Source organism: Gouania willdenowi (genome assembly GCF_900634775.1).
Source record: "Gouania willdenowi chromosome 24 unlocalized genomic scaffold, fGouWil2.1 scaffold_320_arrow_ctg1, whole genome shotgun sequence".
Taxonomy (NCBI): Eukaryota; Metazoa; Chordata; class Actinopteri; order Blenniiformes; family Gobiesocidae; genus Gouania; species Gouania willdenowi.
The window spans coordinates 2,474,139-2,494,981 of NW_021144848.1; the positions used below are offsets into that span (position 1 = coordinate 2,474,139).

Consider the following 20,843-nt stretch of genomic DNA (forward strand, 5'->3'; position numbering starts at 1 on the left):
ACCAGGGGCAGCTACATGGCTGCAGGGGTCCTCGGGTCATCAGGTAAAGACGGGGGCATCTGAGCAGATTGCCTTTATTAAATAGATAGTGTTTCTGGGTTATTCAGATTAAAGAGGTTAAAACTCGTGCACGCCAGGAAGTCCCTTTTGTGTCCAAGTGTGCAACAATTGTTATGACGATACCGATTAAAAAAGGAAAAAACATCAAATTTCCCCACGTTGCTGAAAACTGAACGTAGGGGGTGACATTAGTTTGTAGGGGAGCAAAATTACAATGTCGGTGGTGAGAACCCTGCTGACCATCATCATGTGATGGAATGACTGAACTGTAACAGCCACTGAACATCACAGTGAACCAAACGTTCGAAAACCAAACGTTCGAAAACCAAACGTTCGAAAACCAAACGTTCGAAAACCAAACGTTCGAAAACCAAACGTTCGAAAACCAAACGTTCGAAAACCAAACGTTCGAAAACCAAACGTTCGAAAACCAAACGTTCGAAAACTAGCTTTGGATCATGTAGAAAAAAGGAAAATCCTGCACAACTTAAAATGTAAATGGTTTCTTTTTTTTGGTATTTCATAATTTAAAACAGTACACTTAATTTGGTCTATTTGCACTATATATGACATGTTCATCTGTTTATCACTGTGCTACACATTTAATCAGCTGTTTAACAGGAAAATAAGCTGAAAGCTGAGTGAAACTCTCCCAAAACATGTCATAAGTATTTCCGTTTTGGGAAGTTAATCGATTTGCTCCATTAATCAGAGGCCCCGCCCCCTACGTCGTTGCACAGAATATCTATAAAATACCAACAAATAAACAAGGTGCCGACACCCACTCTGACGTGTGTTGCGTTCAGAGTCCTTTTATTGGGATACGAAGGGGAAGCAGCTTTTGTCTTTGCACTTGACGTGAACTTCACACGCTCAAAGGTGACGGCGGCGTTAATTATCCACCGCTCGCCCTGAGCCGGGGCTTTGTGCGCTCGCATCTCCACGGAAACAGTTACCAAGAGTTACGCAACCTCCACAACCCTCAGTGACCCACATTCCAGCACTGAATAACACACACACACACACACACACACACACACACACACACACACACACACACACACACACTCTTCCTGCTCCACCCTGGCCTATCGAAGCCAGAGAGAGAGAGAGAGAGGTAGAGAAAGTTGGTTACTCCTCCGTGTGAAAATGTAAACATGGAACTCCTCCCGCCTTTTTTCAGCAGACGAACGCAGACAGATTTAAGCAGACAGGCTTTAATCTGCCTTAAACCTGCTTAAGTCGACCTGTTTACAACTCCCTCCAATCTTTTTATAAACTCATACTGTAAACAACAAACATTCATTAAGACTCAAATAGAAAATAAAAAACTACAACTAAAACTCTAGTCTAATTTCTGTCTTTTTATAATTATTAACAAATTCATCTAATTTAGTTTGCTTTACTTTAACCTGACGGCTTCTTGATTTTTGTGTATATTTGTATTATTTTTGTATTATTATTATTACTTTTTTCTACTGTAATGTGCACACTTGTGTTTAATCCTTGTTTAATTAACAGTATTTTACTTAAATATGTACGTTTGTTTATTTCATTCTTTTCTTTGTTTAATGTTTATTCTTTTAATTTTTAATATTTCTCGAGCCTCTTAAAGTATTTTCCCCCTGGGATAAATAAAGTATTTCTGATTCTGATCATTTGCATAATTTTTTTGACCACTACGCTGGTCAAAAATATTAGATAATTTTTATTAACCATATATACTACAATACACATGTATATTCTTATATTTTTTTAATTTTTTTTTAATGAATATCACATCTTATTTTTGACATTTTAGTGAACTTATTGACCATGTTTTTATTATTAATGTTGTTGCTTTCACAGTTTTATGTCTTATATCTACAAATATTATTATTAATATGTCATGTAATTGTAAATCTTCATTTATTTATTTCATTTCTTTAACTCCAGTGTATTCGTGGTGGGAGATGTTTGCTCTCGTTGCGCTTTTTCTCTCATATTTATTAAAGATGGCATCGAGTGGAAAAAAAAAAACAAGAAAATGAAAAATTAATGGGTTTTTTGTCTGTAATGTCCGAGGTGTTCCACTTCCTGTGCCTAATGCGACTGTCCTTTTGTGTTCCTCTCCTAATCAAGGACCTGGAGTTCCACGGCGTGATGCGCTTCTACTTCCAGGATCGAGTCGCCGGGAACTTTGCCACTAAATGCATTCGAGTCTCCAGCACGGCGACGACGCAGGACGTGATCGAGACGCTTGCCGAGAAGTTCAGACCAGACATGAGGATGCTATCCTCGCCTCGGTACTCGCTGTATGAGGTCCACGTTAGCGGGGGTGAGTCTTAAAGGGATCCGCCACTGTTTTTATTAGTAGATCAGTGTCTAACAAAACACATTATTATGCACCATATTAGTTTTATTAACTTTTAAAAATAGGACTAGTTTACAGTTTTAGAGCCTGTGTTCCTCCATCTTGAAATCATGTGATTGATGATGTCACACGGCCCCACTGCCTGTAAACATCCCATTATTTTCTATTGGAGTGAAACATTCAGCCTGATTTTTAGATCATTTAGCAGCTTTTTCAGGCAAAATAATGTGTGCTTCTTTTAGTTGCTCTAAATAATCAGGAAAAGTTAAAGATGTCGATGTAAACTTCTTTTGTTTACAGAAAGAGAATAAAAACTGTTGTGACCCAAAAACAAATCTGTGACTGCAGGGGGCGACAGTTTCAACTCTGCGGTTTGGTAGTAGACAATGAAGCAGAGAAGAAGAGCTCTCCTAAGGGAGCTTAACTCCCCCTTAAACAGTGTGCTGACACGCTCTGGTGGCTGAAGTTAGCGAGTAAATCAGACTGTTGAAGGACTCCCCCCAAAATGACTTTTTTTCTCAGGGTTTGTGTGTCAACCTGTGGGTGGTAAAAATAGCACAGTTTGAAATTATCGGTTGTTATTACCATATTTTAAACCATTTTTGAAAAAAGTTAATTTATTGTAAGTTTTATTGGTTTTTGTTTTTCTGTTTCTGCTTGCTAAATTTATTCTCAGAAATGGTCATTAAATTTTTTTTATTTTACTTTACTGCTTTCATTTATTTAAAAATCTATTTATAGTAGAATAAATATACATATTTGTTTGGTGTCAACTGTTTGTTTTTGTCCATTCATAAAATATTTTCACACTCAAATTGAAATTTGAAGAAAAATAATAAATTTTTTTCAATGGAAACTTATCCAAGTAATACAAGTAATAAATGTAGAATTATATACATATTTAGATATGTAGATAAATATACATTTATTCATGTATTTATGTATTTGAATTCCCTCTAAATATGTGTGTGTGCGCGCGTTAGAAGAGCGACAGCTGGATCTGGACGAGAAGCCTCTCGTGGTTCAGCTGAACTGGAACAAAGACGACAGAGAAGGACGCTTCGTCTTAAAGAACGAAAACGACATCCTGCCCAAGGTGACAATCAAAGAAAAGTTTGACTCAAGGGCATCAGCGTTTCCAAGCACTGACGTCCTGCGTCTGTTTCCATCTTCTCACAGAAAAGTCAGAGTAACGGGCCGGAGAAGGAGAAGGACGGCGTCATACAGAACTTCAAGAGGACTTTGTCCAAGAAGGAGAAGAAGAAGGAGAAGAAGAGAGAGAAGGAGTTCGCCCGAATCCCCGACGGAGATGATCAGATGCTGAGTCGGGAGGACGGGTAACACACACATACACACACACACACCAGGAGCAGAACACCTCAGAGAACCATAAGCTCCTCCTCTTTGTGGTTCCGTTCAGGGAGAACAACCGTCTGGCAGCAGAGGTCTACAAAGACATGCCTGAGACCAGCTTCACCAGAACCATCTCCAACCCAGAGGTGGTGATGAAGAGGCGGCGGCAGCAGAAGCTGGAGAAACGCATGCAGGAGTTCATGAGCAGTGACGGGAGACCAGACTCAGGTGTGTGGACTCGTTAACGGGTGTGAAACATGTCAGAAGCTGATGGGTTGAAAGTGACCAAAAATGGTAGAAAAGGTGGTGAAAAGGATTTTAAAAACAACAGAAAATGGTTAAAAGTTGCAAATTAAAGTGGACAAAAACTGAGAGAACAAGTGGTAAAAAGGGATGAAAGTGTGAATATTGGCTTAAAAGTGGCAGAAAAAAGTAGGTTAGTTTAAACTGGCAAATATTGGGCATGACAAATGGTGAATGTGGTTAAATTGGCAAAATTAAGAGGTTAAAAGTGACAATAATGGGTCAACATATGTGACATTAGGTGGAAAAGTGGTGGAGAGGGTTTATAAGTGCTGAACATGTCTTGAAAGTGGAAAAGAATTACAGAAAAGACATTGAAATTTGATGAAGTGGCAGAAATGGGAATAATGTAGCAAAAATGCATGATAAGGAGCAAAAATGCGAGCGCTCCAGTGGCAGCGTTTCCTGACACGCCCTGAAACAGAACACACGGGTGAACGAGCCTCTCCTGCAGTTCTGTCAGCTATAAAATCCTCTGACTGAACTGTGGAGCCAAAGGTGGAGCAGGAGGGGCCTCCTGTGAGTCCTACGGCTGTGGCTTAAAGCAGACCTGAGGTGAACCCTGTCCTGGAGCTAATCTGACAGAGCAGACGCTGTTGGCTCACTGCATGTGAAGGAAGGAGGAGACGTCTGATCGAAAACTGGTGTAAATCATCCAGGTGTGGGAGCCTCACACGGACACTTGGTGCAACTCACTCTGCCACACAAACTTTCACGTGTTCACATGAGTTTTCAAACAATTTCCTCCAAAACCTTATTTAATAACCTCTTAAACCCCAACGGACCCGCCGGTGGGGGCAGATCCAGCTTCTGTGACTCTCACGGGTCTAAATGTTGTAAAGAATGAATTAAATCATACCTTCTATACATCTCTGTTGCTCCAATGTGCATAAAATAGACTAATAATGATTGGAATCAATTTGATTGACATATTACAGTTTTTTTTACTTGTTTCCAAACTTGTGAAAAACTTTGGCACAGTTGTGGCACAGTTGTGGCAAAGTGGGCTTCTTCCTGAACTTTTTTATTTTTATTTTTTTACAAAAACATGTATCTTTTGCTGCAGTTGGTGTCCATACATTAGTTCAATTATTTCTGCTTTTATAGCCTTCGTTAATGAGAATTGGCTTTACATATATATATATATATATATTTGTAGTCTGGCCAAAAAAAAAAAAATATATATATATTTTTTTTTTTTTGGCCAGACTACAAATTTCCAGATTTAAAACATGATTTATCAGTATCATATATTTAAAAATTTCACATCATCTGTAACCACTAAGGGTCCTACTTTAATCTGAAAAAAAAAAATAGCCATGTAGGTCATGTAGAAGCTTAGAAATGTAGCTGAGCTTAAGCGATTTTTAACTACTTCTAAAACAAAATGTTTCTTTGAAAACCTTTCAGCCGTCGCATATTTCAGAATTTCCTTTACGTTTTGACCCTGCTCAATGAGTGCTGCTACATGCTACGCTAACTTAAACATGTGGGACTTGTTGCTGTTACAGAGTCCCAGTGGAAGACATACATATTTAATGATTCACCTCCAAGTTTCACCGTCAACGTGACTGAAGGAATATGAAACAGAAGCTGCACAGACTGTCAAACTAAAGCCCTAAAAGATGTGAAGGAGATGTTTTTCTGAAGATTGTCTTGTTTATGTTCCAGGAGGAACATTGAGGATTTACGCAGACAGCCTGAAGCCCAACATTCCCTATAAGACCATCCTGCTCTCTACCAGGGACACGGCCGACTTTGCTGTCGTGGAAGCGCTGGAGAAGTACGGCCTGGAGAAGGAGAATCCCCGGGAATACTGCATCGCTCGGGTAACTACCATTAGTCAGCACTTTATCCACATGCCATGCATCCTCAGTGAATCTAAGCTGGAGATAAACGGGACTTTCCTGGGCAGGAACAGGGCAATGTTGGTTGCTTTTATTCTGAAATGGGTTTGGGAAAACTGAAGCATTTATCACACTTCTAACACTAGAGGACTAGAAGTGTTTTCAGAGTCTACTGATGTGGTCGGAATAGATTAAATATTAAAACTATACTTTAGGTGTAATATATTCTGAGTTTGTGGATAAAAATTGCAGCTTAACACACTGAATTGTGTCATAGTTTAAGAATGGGCAACCCTGGCAAAAATATACAAAATGACTCCAAAACACACAAAATGACTCTGAAATCACACAAAATTTAAATATTTTGTCAACGATATTCTTTTTTTTAGAGATTATTACTCTTTTTTTAATCTATATATTTTCACTGTGTTAATTGATTGCTTAAAATACATTTGTGGAAGGTGAGACAGTTGGAGTTTGGTTACAGGCTCTATGATGATAAATAACTATCGAATGAAATTAAATATGTAGCTCTACTCCTAAACTCTATATTTTCATTGTGTAAAATATAGTATACAGTGGTCCCTGGTTTATCGCGGGGGTTACGTTCTAAAAATTACCCACAATAGGCGAAATTTGCGAAGTAGTCAGCTTTATTTTTTTACTATTATTATACGTGTTTTAAGGCTGTAAAACCCCTCACCACACACTTTATACACTTTTCTCAGACAGAAATGGACATTTCTCTCTTGTTTAAACTTTCTCAAAGTTCAAACCTTTGTAGATTTTAAAACATAAACCTGTTTTCAAACATACAACACTTCAGATTCACACTGCTAGTGATCAGACATTGATGCTGAACGCATTCAGAGTCTGTGTTTACAACACAGACACCGGTCTGTTCACCCATTCAACCATGGAGTAGAAGCTGTGTGACCATCTGGAGCTGTATGACACGCCTTTATAACCAGGACCGGACTAGGAAGGATTAGGCATGGTGGAGAATCGGTGAGGAGGTGGTAGTAGCAGGTAAAAGTTATCTCTGTAGCACTGAGCTAGCATAGCATTAGCCGCTAATCACACCGGCTTTTTTCACTGGTGGTTTACGTTTATGAGAGGAGAAAAAGGAGCACAGCTCCTCTCTTCAGCAGGCAGTGAAACTCACCGTGTTGGATGTGTCGCTGGTGGGTGAACGCAGCATTAGCCAATCAGGACACAGAACACAATGTAAGTTCATACGCTGTAAAAAAAAATGCATCCAAAATTGCACTGTAAAAAAAATCCGTGAAAAACCGAGGCCGTGAAAGGTGAGCCGTGATATAGCGAGGGACTACCTACTGTATCTGCTACAAACTGCTCTTTTAAAGGTGTGTGTGTGTGTCTAATTAGATTAATTCTTTAGCACTCTGCAGAATTCATTCACTCCTGTTCTTTACAACCTTGACCCTCCCTGCTCATAGAAAAAACACAGCACCATCATCCTGATGAGCTGCTGTTTGGAGGAACATCAAAGTCACAGCAGCACGTCAATACACACACAGACACACACACACACACAGACACACACACACACACAGACACACACACACACACAGACACACACACACACACACACACACACACACACACACACACACACACACACACACACACAGACACAGACACAGACACACACAGACACACACACACACAGACACACACACACACAGACACAGACACACACAGACAGACACACACACACAGACAGACAGACACACACACACACACAGCAGACTGAGAGATCTGTAAGAAAGCTGCTGCTTGGCACCAATAACCTGGAAGTGGAATGTTGCTCAGCCGCTCTTATAATACGACTGTGTGTGCGCTTTATTAAACATATGAATTAAAATATAAACATTAAAAATATGTTCCCACAAATGGGAATTTTTTTAATTTTGCAGTTTGCATTAATTGAATAATACTTATATGTAGGAAAATTATAGATGTTTTTGGAGTCATTTTTGTGTACATTTGCGGTTTTTGTGTGTTTTTTCTGTTATTTTGTGTACTTTTACTGTTTTTTGTGCACTTTTTTGTTTTCATGTACTTCTGCTGTTTTTTGGGCACTACTGCTCTTGTGTGCTTTTGTTGTTATTTTGTGTGATTTTGCTGTTTCTTGTGTAATTTAGCTGTTACTTTGTGTACTTCTTTTTAGCAAGATGATAAATCTGGCAAAGAGTCGATCCTAGATGACGCTGAGTGTCCTTTGCAGATCTTCAGGGACTGGCCTGCAGACAGAGGTAACACACACCCCCCCCCCCCCCCCCCCCTCATTCCATGATCAATGCTGCCCCCTGGTGCTGCTTTTCTTTCACTACAGAATACTGGAGTTAGTTTGAGCTTTGGGAGTAAATGAAGTCTGAGAAATAATAGTTTTGCTTTGATGAAATTAAGCACCAAATTATTAGTAGTACTCCTATAGTATTCCTTTTACCTTTATCCCAGGGATATTTGCCTCCAGAAAATGATTTTCAGAAAAATGTTGACCAAGTTTTTGTGTCAGACACTTTGTTTATTTGTTGAATCCATAAATAAGCCCTTGATAATGAAACCATGACCTGTTCTCTAGTGCCACCATCAGGACAAACTTTTAAATTATCATTAATTAATTTTGAATGGTTTTCATCCAAATCTTCTGAAGTGTACATTAATGAGCAGTAGAGTATGATCCCTATTGGTTGTGGTGATGACATTTGACCTTTACTGCAGCGCCACCTTCAGGTCAAACCTTTAATTTTACAGTTAGTGTTTTGTGAAAATTTAAATCTTTTCTAATTTGGGGTGCACATTCATCACTCTCACAGAATGAACCATATTGATTGATGTTGTGACCCTCCCCCTTTCCTCTCATGAACTTATTTTTTATTTGTTCTTCCTTTTTGTAACATATTTGGAATTATTCAAGATAAAGTTTCAGACACATCCTCCTCTACGTCACTTTCACTGTGAAAGAGCTGTTCCAAAACCTCACTGATAGTAAACAGTAAAGGACATTTTCAAGAGAGAGAGAGAGAGAGTGTGCAGATTGCAATACACAGACAGACAACTTTTACACAACTAAAACAGCTTGGGGTCAAATTGACATGTGTTCAGCACATTGGTAAAAATATCAATTTTCAATAATTTATTTGTAGTCGTCATCTTTTTTCTGTTTTTTGTGTATTTTTGTGAGTTGTCTGTAACTTTGTATGTTTTTGGGAGGTGCTTTGTGTATTTATTTTGCTGTTTTTTGTGTATCATGTTGATTTTATGCTTAATCAATTGTAGCCATCAAATTAGAAAAAGTCATGAAATATGAAGATAAGAAAATAAAGTCAACTATTGTTTTTTTGAATGATAAACAAATTGACCCCAAGGATAATAGGAGGGTTAATAAATCACACAATTTCTTTTCCTTTTCCTGCCTGACCCACAAGTTGAGAACCTCTGATCTAAGAAGCACCGCTAAGGATTCCCAGGACTAATATTTATAATAATATTTGTTGTTCAGGAGCGTTGGTTTTCCAGCTGAAGAAAAGACCACCTGACTTCCAGAGCAGGAAGGGAAGGAAAGTGGAGGACAAAGGCCTCAGAGGGAAGGAGGGATCGCTGCCGCCGGAAAAACTGCCTTACCTGGTGGAGCTGAGCCCAGGTAGAGACACACACGTGCGCTAACCGCTAACCGAGGCTAACCGAGGAGCGTTCCCTTCCTGTTTCTGCGTCCTTTGTTTCTTTATCCGTCCTCCATGAACGCATCAGGCCTGAGCAGGTCTCACTAACACACAGTCTGATGGACTGTTAGTGTGTGTGTACGTGTGTGTGTGTATGTGTGTGTGTACGTGGTGTCTTCTAGGGTTGGGGTCAATTATAATTGTATTTATAATTTTTAAAAATCTAATGCTGTCGTAATTGTAATTAAAGTGTAATTCAATTTAGATAATTGACTTTGAAATTGTAATTGCCATGAAAATTCTATAAAATTACAGAAAAATACATTAGAAGAAAACTAAAAAATACACTAAATCACTCAGAACATACAACAAGCAAACAAAATGACAGGAGAATACGAAACGCATTAAATTACAAAAGAAAACAAATTCACACAAAAATGCATTAAAGGGCTTCAAAAACACAAGTCAACAACCAAAGTGGACAAAATGACAGAAAAATACACAAAATGATGACAAAAATATAAAAATTGACAAAAAAGATGCACTCAACAACATCAAAAGCAAAACGGAATGAGAGAAAAATACACAATGATCAAAAAATAACACGAAAGGACAAAACAAAAACACACAAAATGAAAATATATAAGAAAAATATACAAAATTACCACTAAAATTATTCAAAAGCAACAAATTTACGCAAAAATGATGAACATGCAAAGAAATTGTCTGTTATAATTTAAAGCAAAACTGTGGAACTATGTTACAGTTCTATGTACAGTTCTACACATATGTAGTTAATAATGATTCAAATATGTTCAGATCAAGCATTCCCACATTTTACCATTAAAAAAAAAATGTAAATCTAGTGGTATACTGACATAAAATGCTCAGATGTCCACACCAAAAATATTAAAACCTACATTTTCATTGATTTTGAAACCTAACAAGGTAACCAATAGATAGTCAATAAATTAGAGGACAGATACTTGTTTTAAGTGTATTTTACAGCTGATTTAGGAGCTGTTAGCATTAGAGATGCTAACACAAGAGGAAGGTTAACTTTTATTAGGTTATTTATTTCAGGCTCAGTCATTGTGATTAATTGTAATTGAACTTTAGTAATTGAGAAGATAATCACAATTGACTTTCTGGAGATGAAAAAAGTTGAATTTGATTGTAATTGGAAAAAATGCTGGTCACTGTAATTGCAATTGAATTGTAATTGAACAGGGGTAATTGAAATTGTAATTGAGCCCAGCCCTGGTGTCTTCCATACAGATAATGCGTTAACAAGGTAATGCTGCATTTTTTTCTCCTTCCTGCATTTTCACTCTCTGCTTTGTCTGTTTTCCTTTCCTCCTTTTTTGGCATGTGGGATGTGTGTGTGTGTGCGTGTGTGCGTGTGCCCTGTGCATGTGTTCCTTTTCCTCCTACCCGCTGTCTGCTCGCCCGCCCGCCTGCGTAGGGCGAGGGAATCACTATGCCTACTACGCATATCGGCACCATGAAGGTAAAGGAAGTTTTCATGAAACGTTTTGACAGAACGAATGATTTTCATCTCGAAAACAAAACTTCATATTCTTTCTATCAAAGTGAAATGTTCACATTAAACATGACACGCTCATCACATTCCTCTGATTAAATCAAAACGAGTGCAGTGGCTGTTTCATGTGTTTTCCAAACGCCCTCATTTCTACGATGGTTTTTCCCCCCGCATGCGGCCCTCGCTTTAATTTGTGAGACCATAAAGTAAGCGCTCAAAATGACGTCAAAAACCATACAAAAATACAGAAACATACATTACACGAAAAATAAAAATACACCAAATCACCCAGAACATACAAAACAATGTACACAAACAAACAATATGACAGGAAAATACACAAAATAACTCAAAACAGAAAATGTAATTACAAAAGCAAGTAGCTCTGCCAAGTAGCTCATTTCCACCTATATTGTGATTTAAAGAGTACAGCATGCACTTCCTTTACACTACTATATTACCCATAAACCACCGCGCTTCAAGGAGCAGGCACATCCACACATATTGTGGTTTCCACGGGTGGTAGTTTCTCATTTTTGGTAATCCAGAACATCACCAAACTGTTATCACCTGTTCCTTGTCCCATTATCAACATTTGCTGAAAATTTCATTCAAATCCGTTCATACGTAACTTTTCAAGTTGTGTTGCTAACTGACAAACAGACAGGTATGCAGACAGACAGACAGACAGACAGACGCAGGGTAAAACATAATCTTCTGCTTTGCACTTGGCGAAGGTTATGATACAAATCTACATTAAAGGGCTTCAAAAACACAAGACGACAACAAAATGAAGAAAATGGCAGAAAAAAATACACAAAATGACAATATTTTTGATAAATCCAAATTGTGTCATTAGATACACTCTGCCATTACAGATAACCAGCCAGTTCACAGTCGAGAATTCCATCCAATAAGCGCACAGCGCTCGTGCGTAAAATGATTGGTCCCTCCCTGATCCCATAGTTTGATATCACCAATTTCTACAGGCTCTGAGCTTTCCAACACTGTGTCAATCATTCTGATTGGTCAAAGCATTGCTGAATAAAAGCCATGCGTAACTGCATCAAAAAGTGGAATCAAAAATAGCATTACGCATGACACCACAAAAACATGGATAAAAATGTGTATTTCAAGCCAAATTGCAACACTTAGTGGGTCAAACACAAGACTAACAATGATTGGAATCAATTTGACTGACATATTACAGTTACACGCTTGTTTCCAAACTTTTGAAAAACTTTGGCAAAGTGGGCTTCCGCCTGAACTTTTTTGTACAAAAACATGTGTATGTTTGGCCTAATGTTTATTATTTTCACCAAACTTGCTGCAGCTGATGTTCATACATTAGTTCCATTATTTCTGTTTTTATAGCCTTTGTTAATGATAATTGGCTTAATATTTGATGTACAAAATACAAAAATCAACACCAAAGATACACTAAACATGAAAAGTGAAACAAAATGAGAGAAAAATACTATCATGAAAGGACACAAAAAAACAAACAAAATAACACAAAATGGGAGCAAAATATACAAAATGACCACCAAAATAATTTAAAAAGCAAATTTACGCAAAAATCACTTGCAAAACACAAAATGACAACAGAACACGCAGAAAGAGAACAAATGTACGCAAAAATGACTTGACACAAAAACAACACAGGATACACAGAATGACGTATAAAACACATGAAACAACAACAGAAATACACATGACATTTAAAATGCACAAAATTAAAGAAAAATATATATAAAAACCTCAAATTTCACACAGAAAAAAGCAACAAAAAAACTGAAAAAATATGCAAAATCACCACAAAAATACGCAAAACGTAAAATGACTTTAAAAACTCAATATTAAAACAAAAATACACAAAATGACTCAAAACACAAAACAAAATAAACAACAATAAAATTACAGGAAAATACACAAAATGACACTAAAAACAAACATTTGTCTAAAGTTGGAGTTTTTTGGTTCAACAGATGGAAGTTTGCACACTTTTGCCTCGTTTTAGGACGGTTCCTAACTTTACCTCTCTCACTTTGTGTGTGAAACACTTCCTTTTTCTCACTTTGTTTGAATAACTCTCTGCTTCGCTGCTACTAAAACACACACACGCACACACACACACACACACACAGACACTCAAAGGCCCTCCAGGCTAATTACAGGCAGAATTACATATGAAAATACATGAAATACTGTATGAGGTTGCTTTAGGGGTTTGTTTGTTTGACTTAAATGTGCGCGTAGCCCTGTTTGATACCGTGTGTGTGTGTGTGTGTGTGTGTGCGTGCGTGTGCGTGCAGATGGCTCAGACTCACGGGACAAACCAAAGCTGTACCGGCTGCAGCACAGCATCACAGAGGTGGGCTCCGACTGCACGGAGGACGGAGCCATTCAGGTACAAAATCATTTACTATTGCAATCTATAGACGACCATGTACAAATAAAATAAAAGGATTTAAGATCAACTTTTCTGTGTGATTAGACATAAATACATTAGATAAGAAATTTAAAAAAAATGAATACATATGTAGATACCTTCACTTGTAAATTAATAACTTTAAAACAAGCACCTAAATAAACACATTCTTTGTCAAGTCAAATTATTTTAAATCAACTAAGGTTGTTTTATTTTATTTTTTTAATTTTCCATCCATCCATCCATCTTCTCCCGCTTAGCCGTTTCCGGGTCGCGGGGGCAGCATCCTCAGTAGGGAGGCCCAGACTTCCCTCTCCCCGGCCACTTCCTCCAGCTCTTCCGGGGGGACCCCGAGACGTTCCCAGGCCAGCTGAGAGACATAGTCTCTCCAGCGTGTCCTGGGTCTTCCCCGGGGCCTCCTTCCGGAGGGACGTGCCCTGAACGCCTCACTAGGGAGGCGTTCAGGGGGCATCCTAATTAGGTGCCCGAGCCACCTCATCTGGCTCTTCTCGATGCGGAGGAGCAGCGACTCTACTTTGAGCCCCTCCCGAATGACTGAGCTTCTCACCCTATCTCTAAGGGAGAGCCCAGCCACCCTACGGAGGAAACTCATTTCGGCCGCTTGTACCCGTGATCTTGTTCTTTCGGTCATGACCCAAAGTTCATGACCATAGGTGAGGGTTGGAACGTAGACCGACCTGTAAATCGAGAGCTTTGCTTTTTGGCTCAGCTCCCTTTTTACAATGACGGACTGGTGCAGACTCTGCATCACTGCAGACGCCGCACCAATCCGCCTTTTTAATTTTTCCTTTTTTAAAATTTGTTTCTGGAAAAAAAAGGGAAAATAGAGAAGAAACTAGAGTACTCGTAGAGCGCAGACCTCCGTCAAGTCCAGCATGAGTACCGGACAGGACATACACACAATGCACTTCCCTACTACTACTACATTACCCATAAGCCACCGCGCTTAAAGGAGCAGGCTCAGGCCCAAACATAGCTCCTATTTTCCTATTTTTTGGTATGTTCTCATTTTTGGTAAGCCAGAACGTCACCAAAATGTAATCGCCTGTTCCATGTCCAATTATCAGCATTTCCTGGAAATTTCATCCAATTCTGTTTGTAACTTTTCAAGTTTTCTTGCTAACAGACAGACAGACAAACACAGGGTAAAAGCTAACCTCCCGCTCTGCGCTTCACGGTTGGCGGAGGTAAAAATGAAAAAAGGGGGGAAGAAAGAAAAAAAGAGAGGGGAGAAAAAGAAATAAATAAAAGGAGGAAAAAAGAGAACAAAAAGAAAAAAAGTTGTCATCAAAAGGGAAAACAAGGGGGGTGAAGAGGAAAGAAAAAAAAAGTGAAAAATGAAATCAAAATAAAATTACAAGTAAAAATAAAAAAGAGAAGAAAAAAGGAGGGGTTATAAAATAAAATTAAATGGTGGTAATTAGAAACTGGTTTATCATTACCACCATTAGGTGTTTGCATTTATTTTGTATACTTTTGTGATGATGATGAACTCTGTGGTGTTATTATTATTATTGTTATTATTATCTCTGATGTTTGTGAGCAGCTCCTGGGCCCAGGAATCCTCCCCCATTACTGTAACCTTATTATTATTGTTATTATTATTATTGTTATTATTATTATTATTATTATTGTTAATATGATTATCTCTGATGTTTGTGAGCAGCTCCTGGGCCCAGGAATCCTCCCCCATTACTGTAACCTTATTATTATTGTTATTATTATTATTGTTATTATTGTTATTGTTATTATTATTATTATTGTTAATATGATTATCTCTGATGTTTGTGAGCAGCTCCTGGGCCCAGGAATCCTCCCCCATCACTGTAACCTGATGCACAGCGAGGGTCTGGTGACGGTAACGCCACACGGACCCGATGCCGACAACTTCGTGGACGGGCAGCGCGTCACAGAGACCACTGTGCTGCGTTCAGGCTCCACCCTGCAGTTTGGCTCCGCCCACGTCTTCAAGTTCGTCGACCCCATGTTTGACCAGAAGAGAGAACCGGCTTCCTCCATGATGAGGAGCCGACACAAGTCTGGGTGAGTGTGTGCGTGTGTCACTTAATTAGTTTCATTACTTAGTTCTGCTTTTATTTAGATGCGTGGTTCGATACTTAGTTACTTACACAGTTAGTTTTGTTAATTACGCTGTTCTTACATAATTAGTTTGGTGCTTAGTTCATTTGTTACTCAGTTATTTATTAGTTTGTCATGCTCATTTTATTATGTCACTTACCTACTTAGTTACTCAGTTAATTACTTGTTTTTTAGTTACTCTTTTACTTAATTAGTTTGATTACTAAGTAATATATTGAATCAATTATTCAGTTACGTAGTTGCTTAGTTTAATACTTAGTTAATTACTTACAGAATTAGTTATTTAATTACTCCCTTTTTGATTTATTAATACTTTTGTTTATTGTTAGTTCATTACTCATCTAGTTATACTTAATTTGTTTATTTAGTTATTCTGTTAAATGGTTACTAAGTTATTACAGTTATTGTTTTGGTATTTACTCAGTCATTTATATAGTTTAACACTTACATACTAATTTATTCGGTTAGTTATTTAGTTCTTTAATTACTTCCATATTTAGTTACTTCCTCAGTTATTACTTAATTAGTTTGGTGCTAAGTTAATTTGTAACTCAGTTATTTATTAGTTTGTCACTTAATTGCATTTCTCATTTTATTTTGTTACTTACTTAGTTACTTACTCAGGTTTTTTGTTGCTCTGTTACATAATTAGTATAATTACTAAGTATTTTTTTATTTAGTCAATTATTCAGTTACATACTTAGATTAATACTTACAGATTTAGCTACTTATTTACTTCCTTATTTAATTATTTACTCAAATACTTAGTCTGTTTATTATTAGTTTGTTACTTATCTAGTTATACTTAGTTAATTTGTTTATTTATTCTGTGAAATTGTTACTTTGTTACTAATTCAGGTACTTCATTTGTTACTTATATATGTAGTTACTCTGTTACCTAGTTAAGTTTTTACTCAGTCACTTAAACAGTTCAACACTTACTCATTTAATCTGTTACTTAGTTACTTACTCAGCTAATTATTTGGTGTGTTTCTTACGCTGTTAGTTACTTTATATTCTGAGGTATTTGGTTACTGAATTTTACTGAGTTATTCACATTTGTAACTTAGGTACTTCCCTACTCACTTACTTACTTGTCTGTTATGTTTGTCGGGTGATTCCTTCTGTGTCACTCGGACATTTTCAGTTGGATTGAAGCTCGATTGATGAAACCGAGGCTCGGAGTTGTTTGTTGTTGTTGATGTTGTTGTTGTTGACGGCTGTTGCTATGGTAATGTCAGGCGTCTCCTCTGAGCACGTGGACTTGGTTCTTGTTGAGCACGTGAGGAGAGACGTTAGCTGGAGGTCTGAGGGCCAAGTGTAGCTCTGTGGTTGTGGGTTAGAGCTGGGTGTGTCCTGTGGACGGAGAAACAGCAGGAAAAGACTTTCCTTTTCTCAGAGAGAGAGAGAGAGAGACAGAAGCCAGGGAACGTTGAAGCGGGTCGGAGAGAGGTGAGTGAAATCGTGGCAGGTTTTCCTTCTGGCTCTGATCAAACATGGTCCTTTGATCTTTGTGTGAAACGAGGAGATGAAAGTGAGCTTGCTTCTCCTGTAGATGCTGTTGGACGCTGATTGAGAGCTCTCCTAAGTGTTCTCTGTCAGATGTGATACACTTGTCTTCCTTCCTTTTGTTTTCCTGCAGCCTAAATGTGATCATTTGCCTCCGATTTCACTTCCTGTTAATGCTCATTCGTATCAATCACAACCGTTCAGTTTGTATGAAAGGTTCCTGGATCCCATCAGTGGTGCTGTCCTAAAGGGATCCTCCACCGTTTTTACAAATGTGGCCTGAAACCTTTTAAATGTACTTATTAGTAGATCTATGTCTAACAACACACATTATTATGCACCATTTTCATTTTATTAGCAAAAATAGGACTACTTTACACTTTTAGAGCCTGTGTTCCTCCATCTTGAAATCATGTGATTGATGATGTCACACGGCCCCACTGCCTGTAAACATCCCATTGTTTTCTATTGGAGGGAAACATTCAGCCTGATTTTTAGATCATTTATAATGTCTGCTTTAAATTATCGCAATTATACGGTGTACGCTTTAGTAAATAAGTAGGTTTTGAATGCAGTCATCTCTCGCATTGGTCTGTGATTGTGACCAAAACAACAAGACCAAGTCCGTTTTAGGTTATTGCTATTATACAGTATACGCTTTAGCAAATAAGTGGGTTTTGAGTTTAGTTTTAAAGGTGGAGAGAGTAGCAACCTCCCATACTAAGACTGGGAGCTGGTTCCAAAGGGGAGGAGCCTGATAGCTGAAAGCTTTTCCTCCTGTTCTACTTCTAGACACTTTAGGAACTTCAAGAAGACCAGCAGACTGAGAGTGGAGTGATCTGCCTGGACAATAGGACACTAACAGGTCTCTAAGATATATAGGAGCTTGATCATGCAGAGCTTTGCATGCTAACAGGAGGATTTGAAACTCTATTCTAGATTTTACAGGAAGCCAATATACGGCAGCCAATACTGGAGAGATATGCTCTCTCCTGTTAGTACCTGTTAGTATTTTAGCTGCAGCATTCTGAATTAACTGGAGACTTTTTAGTGAGTTAGTAGGACATCCTGACCGTAGAGACAATAATCTAATTCTCAGGGTTTGTGAATCTTCAACAGAATCTGTGAATACTCGCTAACTTCAGCCACCAGAGCGTGTCAGCGCACTGTTTAATAGAGTTCCAATTTTAAATGTATTTAAACTTATTTGAAACTTATTTAAGTAAATAAGGGGCGACCGTGACTCAGTTGTAGAGTGGGTCGTCCAATAAGGGGTTGGGGTTTGAATCCCACTTTATTCAAGTCTTTGTCGTTGTGTCCTTGGGCAAGGCACTTAACCCACATTGCCTTGTATGAATAAGTATGAATTGTGCTTGAATGTTGGTGGTGGTCAGAGGGGCCATAGGGCCAAATGGCAGCCACACTTCTGTACTACCACTGGTATGACTGGTGTGAACGAAGAATGGTTTCTGTAACTTCTGTAATGCGCTTTGAGTCTTCTTGAACAAAGCGCAATAAACAGTCATGGCCAAAAATATTGGCACCCCTGCACTTCTGTCAGATAATGCACCACTTCTCCCAGAAAATTGTTGAAATTACAAATGCATTGGTATTCACATGTTTATTTCTTTTGTTTGCATTGGAACAACACATAAAAAGCAGAGAAAAAAGCCAAATCTGATATCCAGAAATGGACTGGATAAAATTATTGACACCCTTTCAAAATTGTAAGAAATAATTGTATTTCAAGTATGTGATGCTCCTTTAATTTGCAGTTAAACTCGCCTGTGGCAAGTAACAGGTGCTGGCAATATAGTAATCACACTTGCAGCAAGTTAAAATGGAGAAAAGTTGACTCAACCTTTGTGTTGTGTGTACCACACTGAGCATGGAGAAAAGAAAGAAGAGCAATTAATTGTCAGAGGATTTGAGAACCAAAATTTTGCAAAAGCATGGACAATCTCAAGTCCATCTCCAGAGATCTAAATGTTCCTGTGACCACTGTGCGCAATGTCATCAAGAAGTTTACAGCCCATGGCTGTAGCTAACCTCCCTGGACGTGGACGGAAGAGAAAAGTTGATGAAAGATTACAGCAAACACATTCCAGCTGACCTGCAGACGCAGGGTACAGGTCAGCTCGCGCTATCCGTCGCCATCTGAATGAGAAAGGACGCTATGGTAGGAGACCCAGGAGGACCCCACTGCTGACACAGAGACATAAAAAAGCCAAATTTGAGTTTGCTAAAACTTACCTGAAGAAGCCAAAATCCTTCTGGGAGAACGTCCTGTGGACAGATGAGACAAAAGTAGATCTTTTTGGCAAAGCATGTCATTGTACGGTTTACAGAAAACAAATTGAGGCCTTCAAAGAAAAGAACACGGTCCCTACGGTCAAACATGGCGGAGGTTCACTGATGTTTTGGGGTTGTTTTGCTTCTACTGGCACCGGATGCCTTGACTGTGTGCATGACATCATGAAATCTGAAGACTACCAAAGACTTTTGGGGCACAATGTAGGGCCCAGTGTCAGAAAGTTGGGTCTCTGTCAGAGGTCATGGACAATGATCCAAAGCACACTTCAAAAAGCACCCAGAAATGGCTTAAGACAAAGTGCTGGAGAGTTCTGAAGTATCCAGCAATGAGTCCAGATCTAAATCTCATAGAACACCTGTGGAGAGATCTAAAAACAGCAGTTGGGAGAAGGCACCCTTCAAATCTAAGGGACCTGGAGCAGTTGGCAAAAGAAAAGTGGTCTTCCAAAGGGTGTGCTACCAAATATTAAGTTGAGGGTGCCAATAATTTTGTCCAGTCCATTTTTGGAGTTCTGTGTAGAATTATATCAAATTTGGCTTTTTTTTCTCTGCTTTTTTGTGTTGTTCCAATGCAAACAAAAGAAATAAACATGTGAAAACTAATGCATTTGTAATTTCAACAATTTTCTGGGAGAAGTGATGCATTATCTGACAGAAGTGCAGGGTTGCCAATATTTTTAGCCATAGCTGTATATAAACAAGGTAATAAAAAATAGAAGTAATAAATATATAAATTATATATATATTTATTTTCATTCCCTCTAAATATGTTTAGATTTAAATACTAAATAATATTTTTAAATAGTTATAGAGTGTCATGTGACCAGTTTGACATGTTTCACACACACGCACACACACACGCTTGGCACAGTTCCTGTGAATCCTAATTAGCCTGTTCAAGTGTGTGTGTGTGTGAGAGAGAAACAAACTGTGCTTGCATGTGTTGGAGACTCGTTCATTTTCTGTCATCCTGCGCTTGGCTCGGCTGTTCAGAGTTTTGAATGATTTTTGAGTGTGTCACTAAACGGCTGCACGTGTGTGTCTGTGTGCGTACGTGCGTGCGTGCGTGCGTGTGTGTGTGTGTGTGTGTACAGCAGCGTACCTGAAACCACCTTCGACCTTCACGGAGACGTCCACAGTGGAGCCCCTTTGCCCACCAGCAAGGTAGGACACACACACACACACACTTATGAAGTGCGCAAGTTTGTGGTTAGTGTTGTAGGGTTGTGAAATGTGTAACTCTCTGAGGACCAAATTTAGTGAAGTAAAGCTAAAGTTTTTTTGTTTTTCTCTTTGTTCCAGCCTTACTTGAAAGCCAAAA

General features: G+C 38.5%; 1 protein-coding gene across 14 annotated transcripts in view; it reads left to right on the plus strand.

Moving 5' to 3' along the window:
• The window catches only part of afdna (afadin, adherens junction formation factor a), a 129,571-nt gene that overhangs the window by 43,517 nt on the left and 65,211 nt on the right, over positions 1-20,843 (plus strand). For 9 of the 14 annotated variants that reach the window (XM_028440642.1, XM_028440649.1, XM_028440650.1 and 6 more), the window contains exons 2-12: positions 2,182-2,377; positions 3,397-3,509; positions 3,593-3,750; positions 3,834-3,994; positions 5,741-5,898; positions 8,111-8,195; positions 9,446-9,586; positions 11,071-11,115; positions 13,464-13,558; positions 15,396-15,643; positions 20,617-20,686. In XM_028440642.1, coding sequence (XP_028296443.1) covers positions 2,182-2,377; positions 3,397-3,509; positions 3,593-3,750; positions 3,834-3,994; positions 5,741-5,898; positions 8,111-8,195; positions 9,446-9,586; positions 11,071-11,115; positions 13,464-13,558; positions 15,396-15,643; positions 20,617-20,686 — 1,470 coding nt within the window. The remainder of the gene's footprint in view (positions 1-2,181; positions 2,378-3,396; positions 3,510-3,592; positions 3,751-3,833; positions 3,995-5,740; positions 5,899-8,110; positions 8,196-9,445; positions 9,587-11,070; positions 11,116-13,463; positions 13,559-15,395; positions 15,644-20,616; positions 20,687-20,843) is intronic. The other 5 variants (XM_028440644.1, XM_028440654.1, XM_028440645.1 and 2 more) reach the window with 4 other exon arrangements.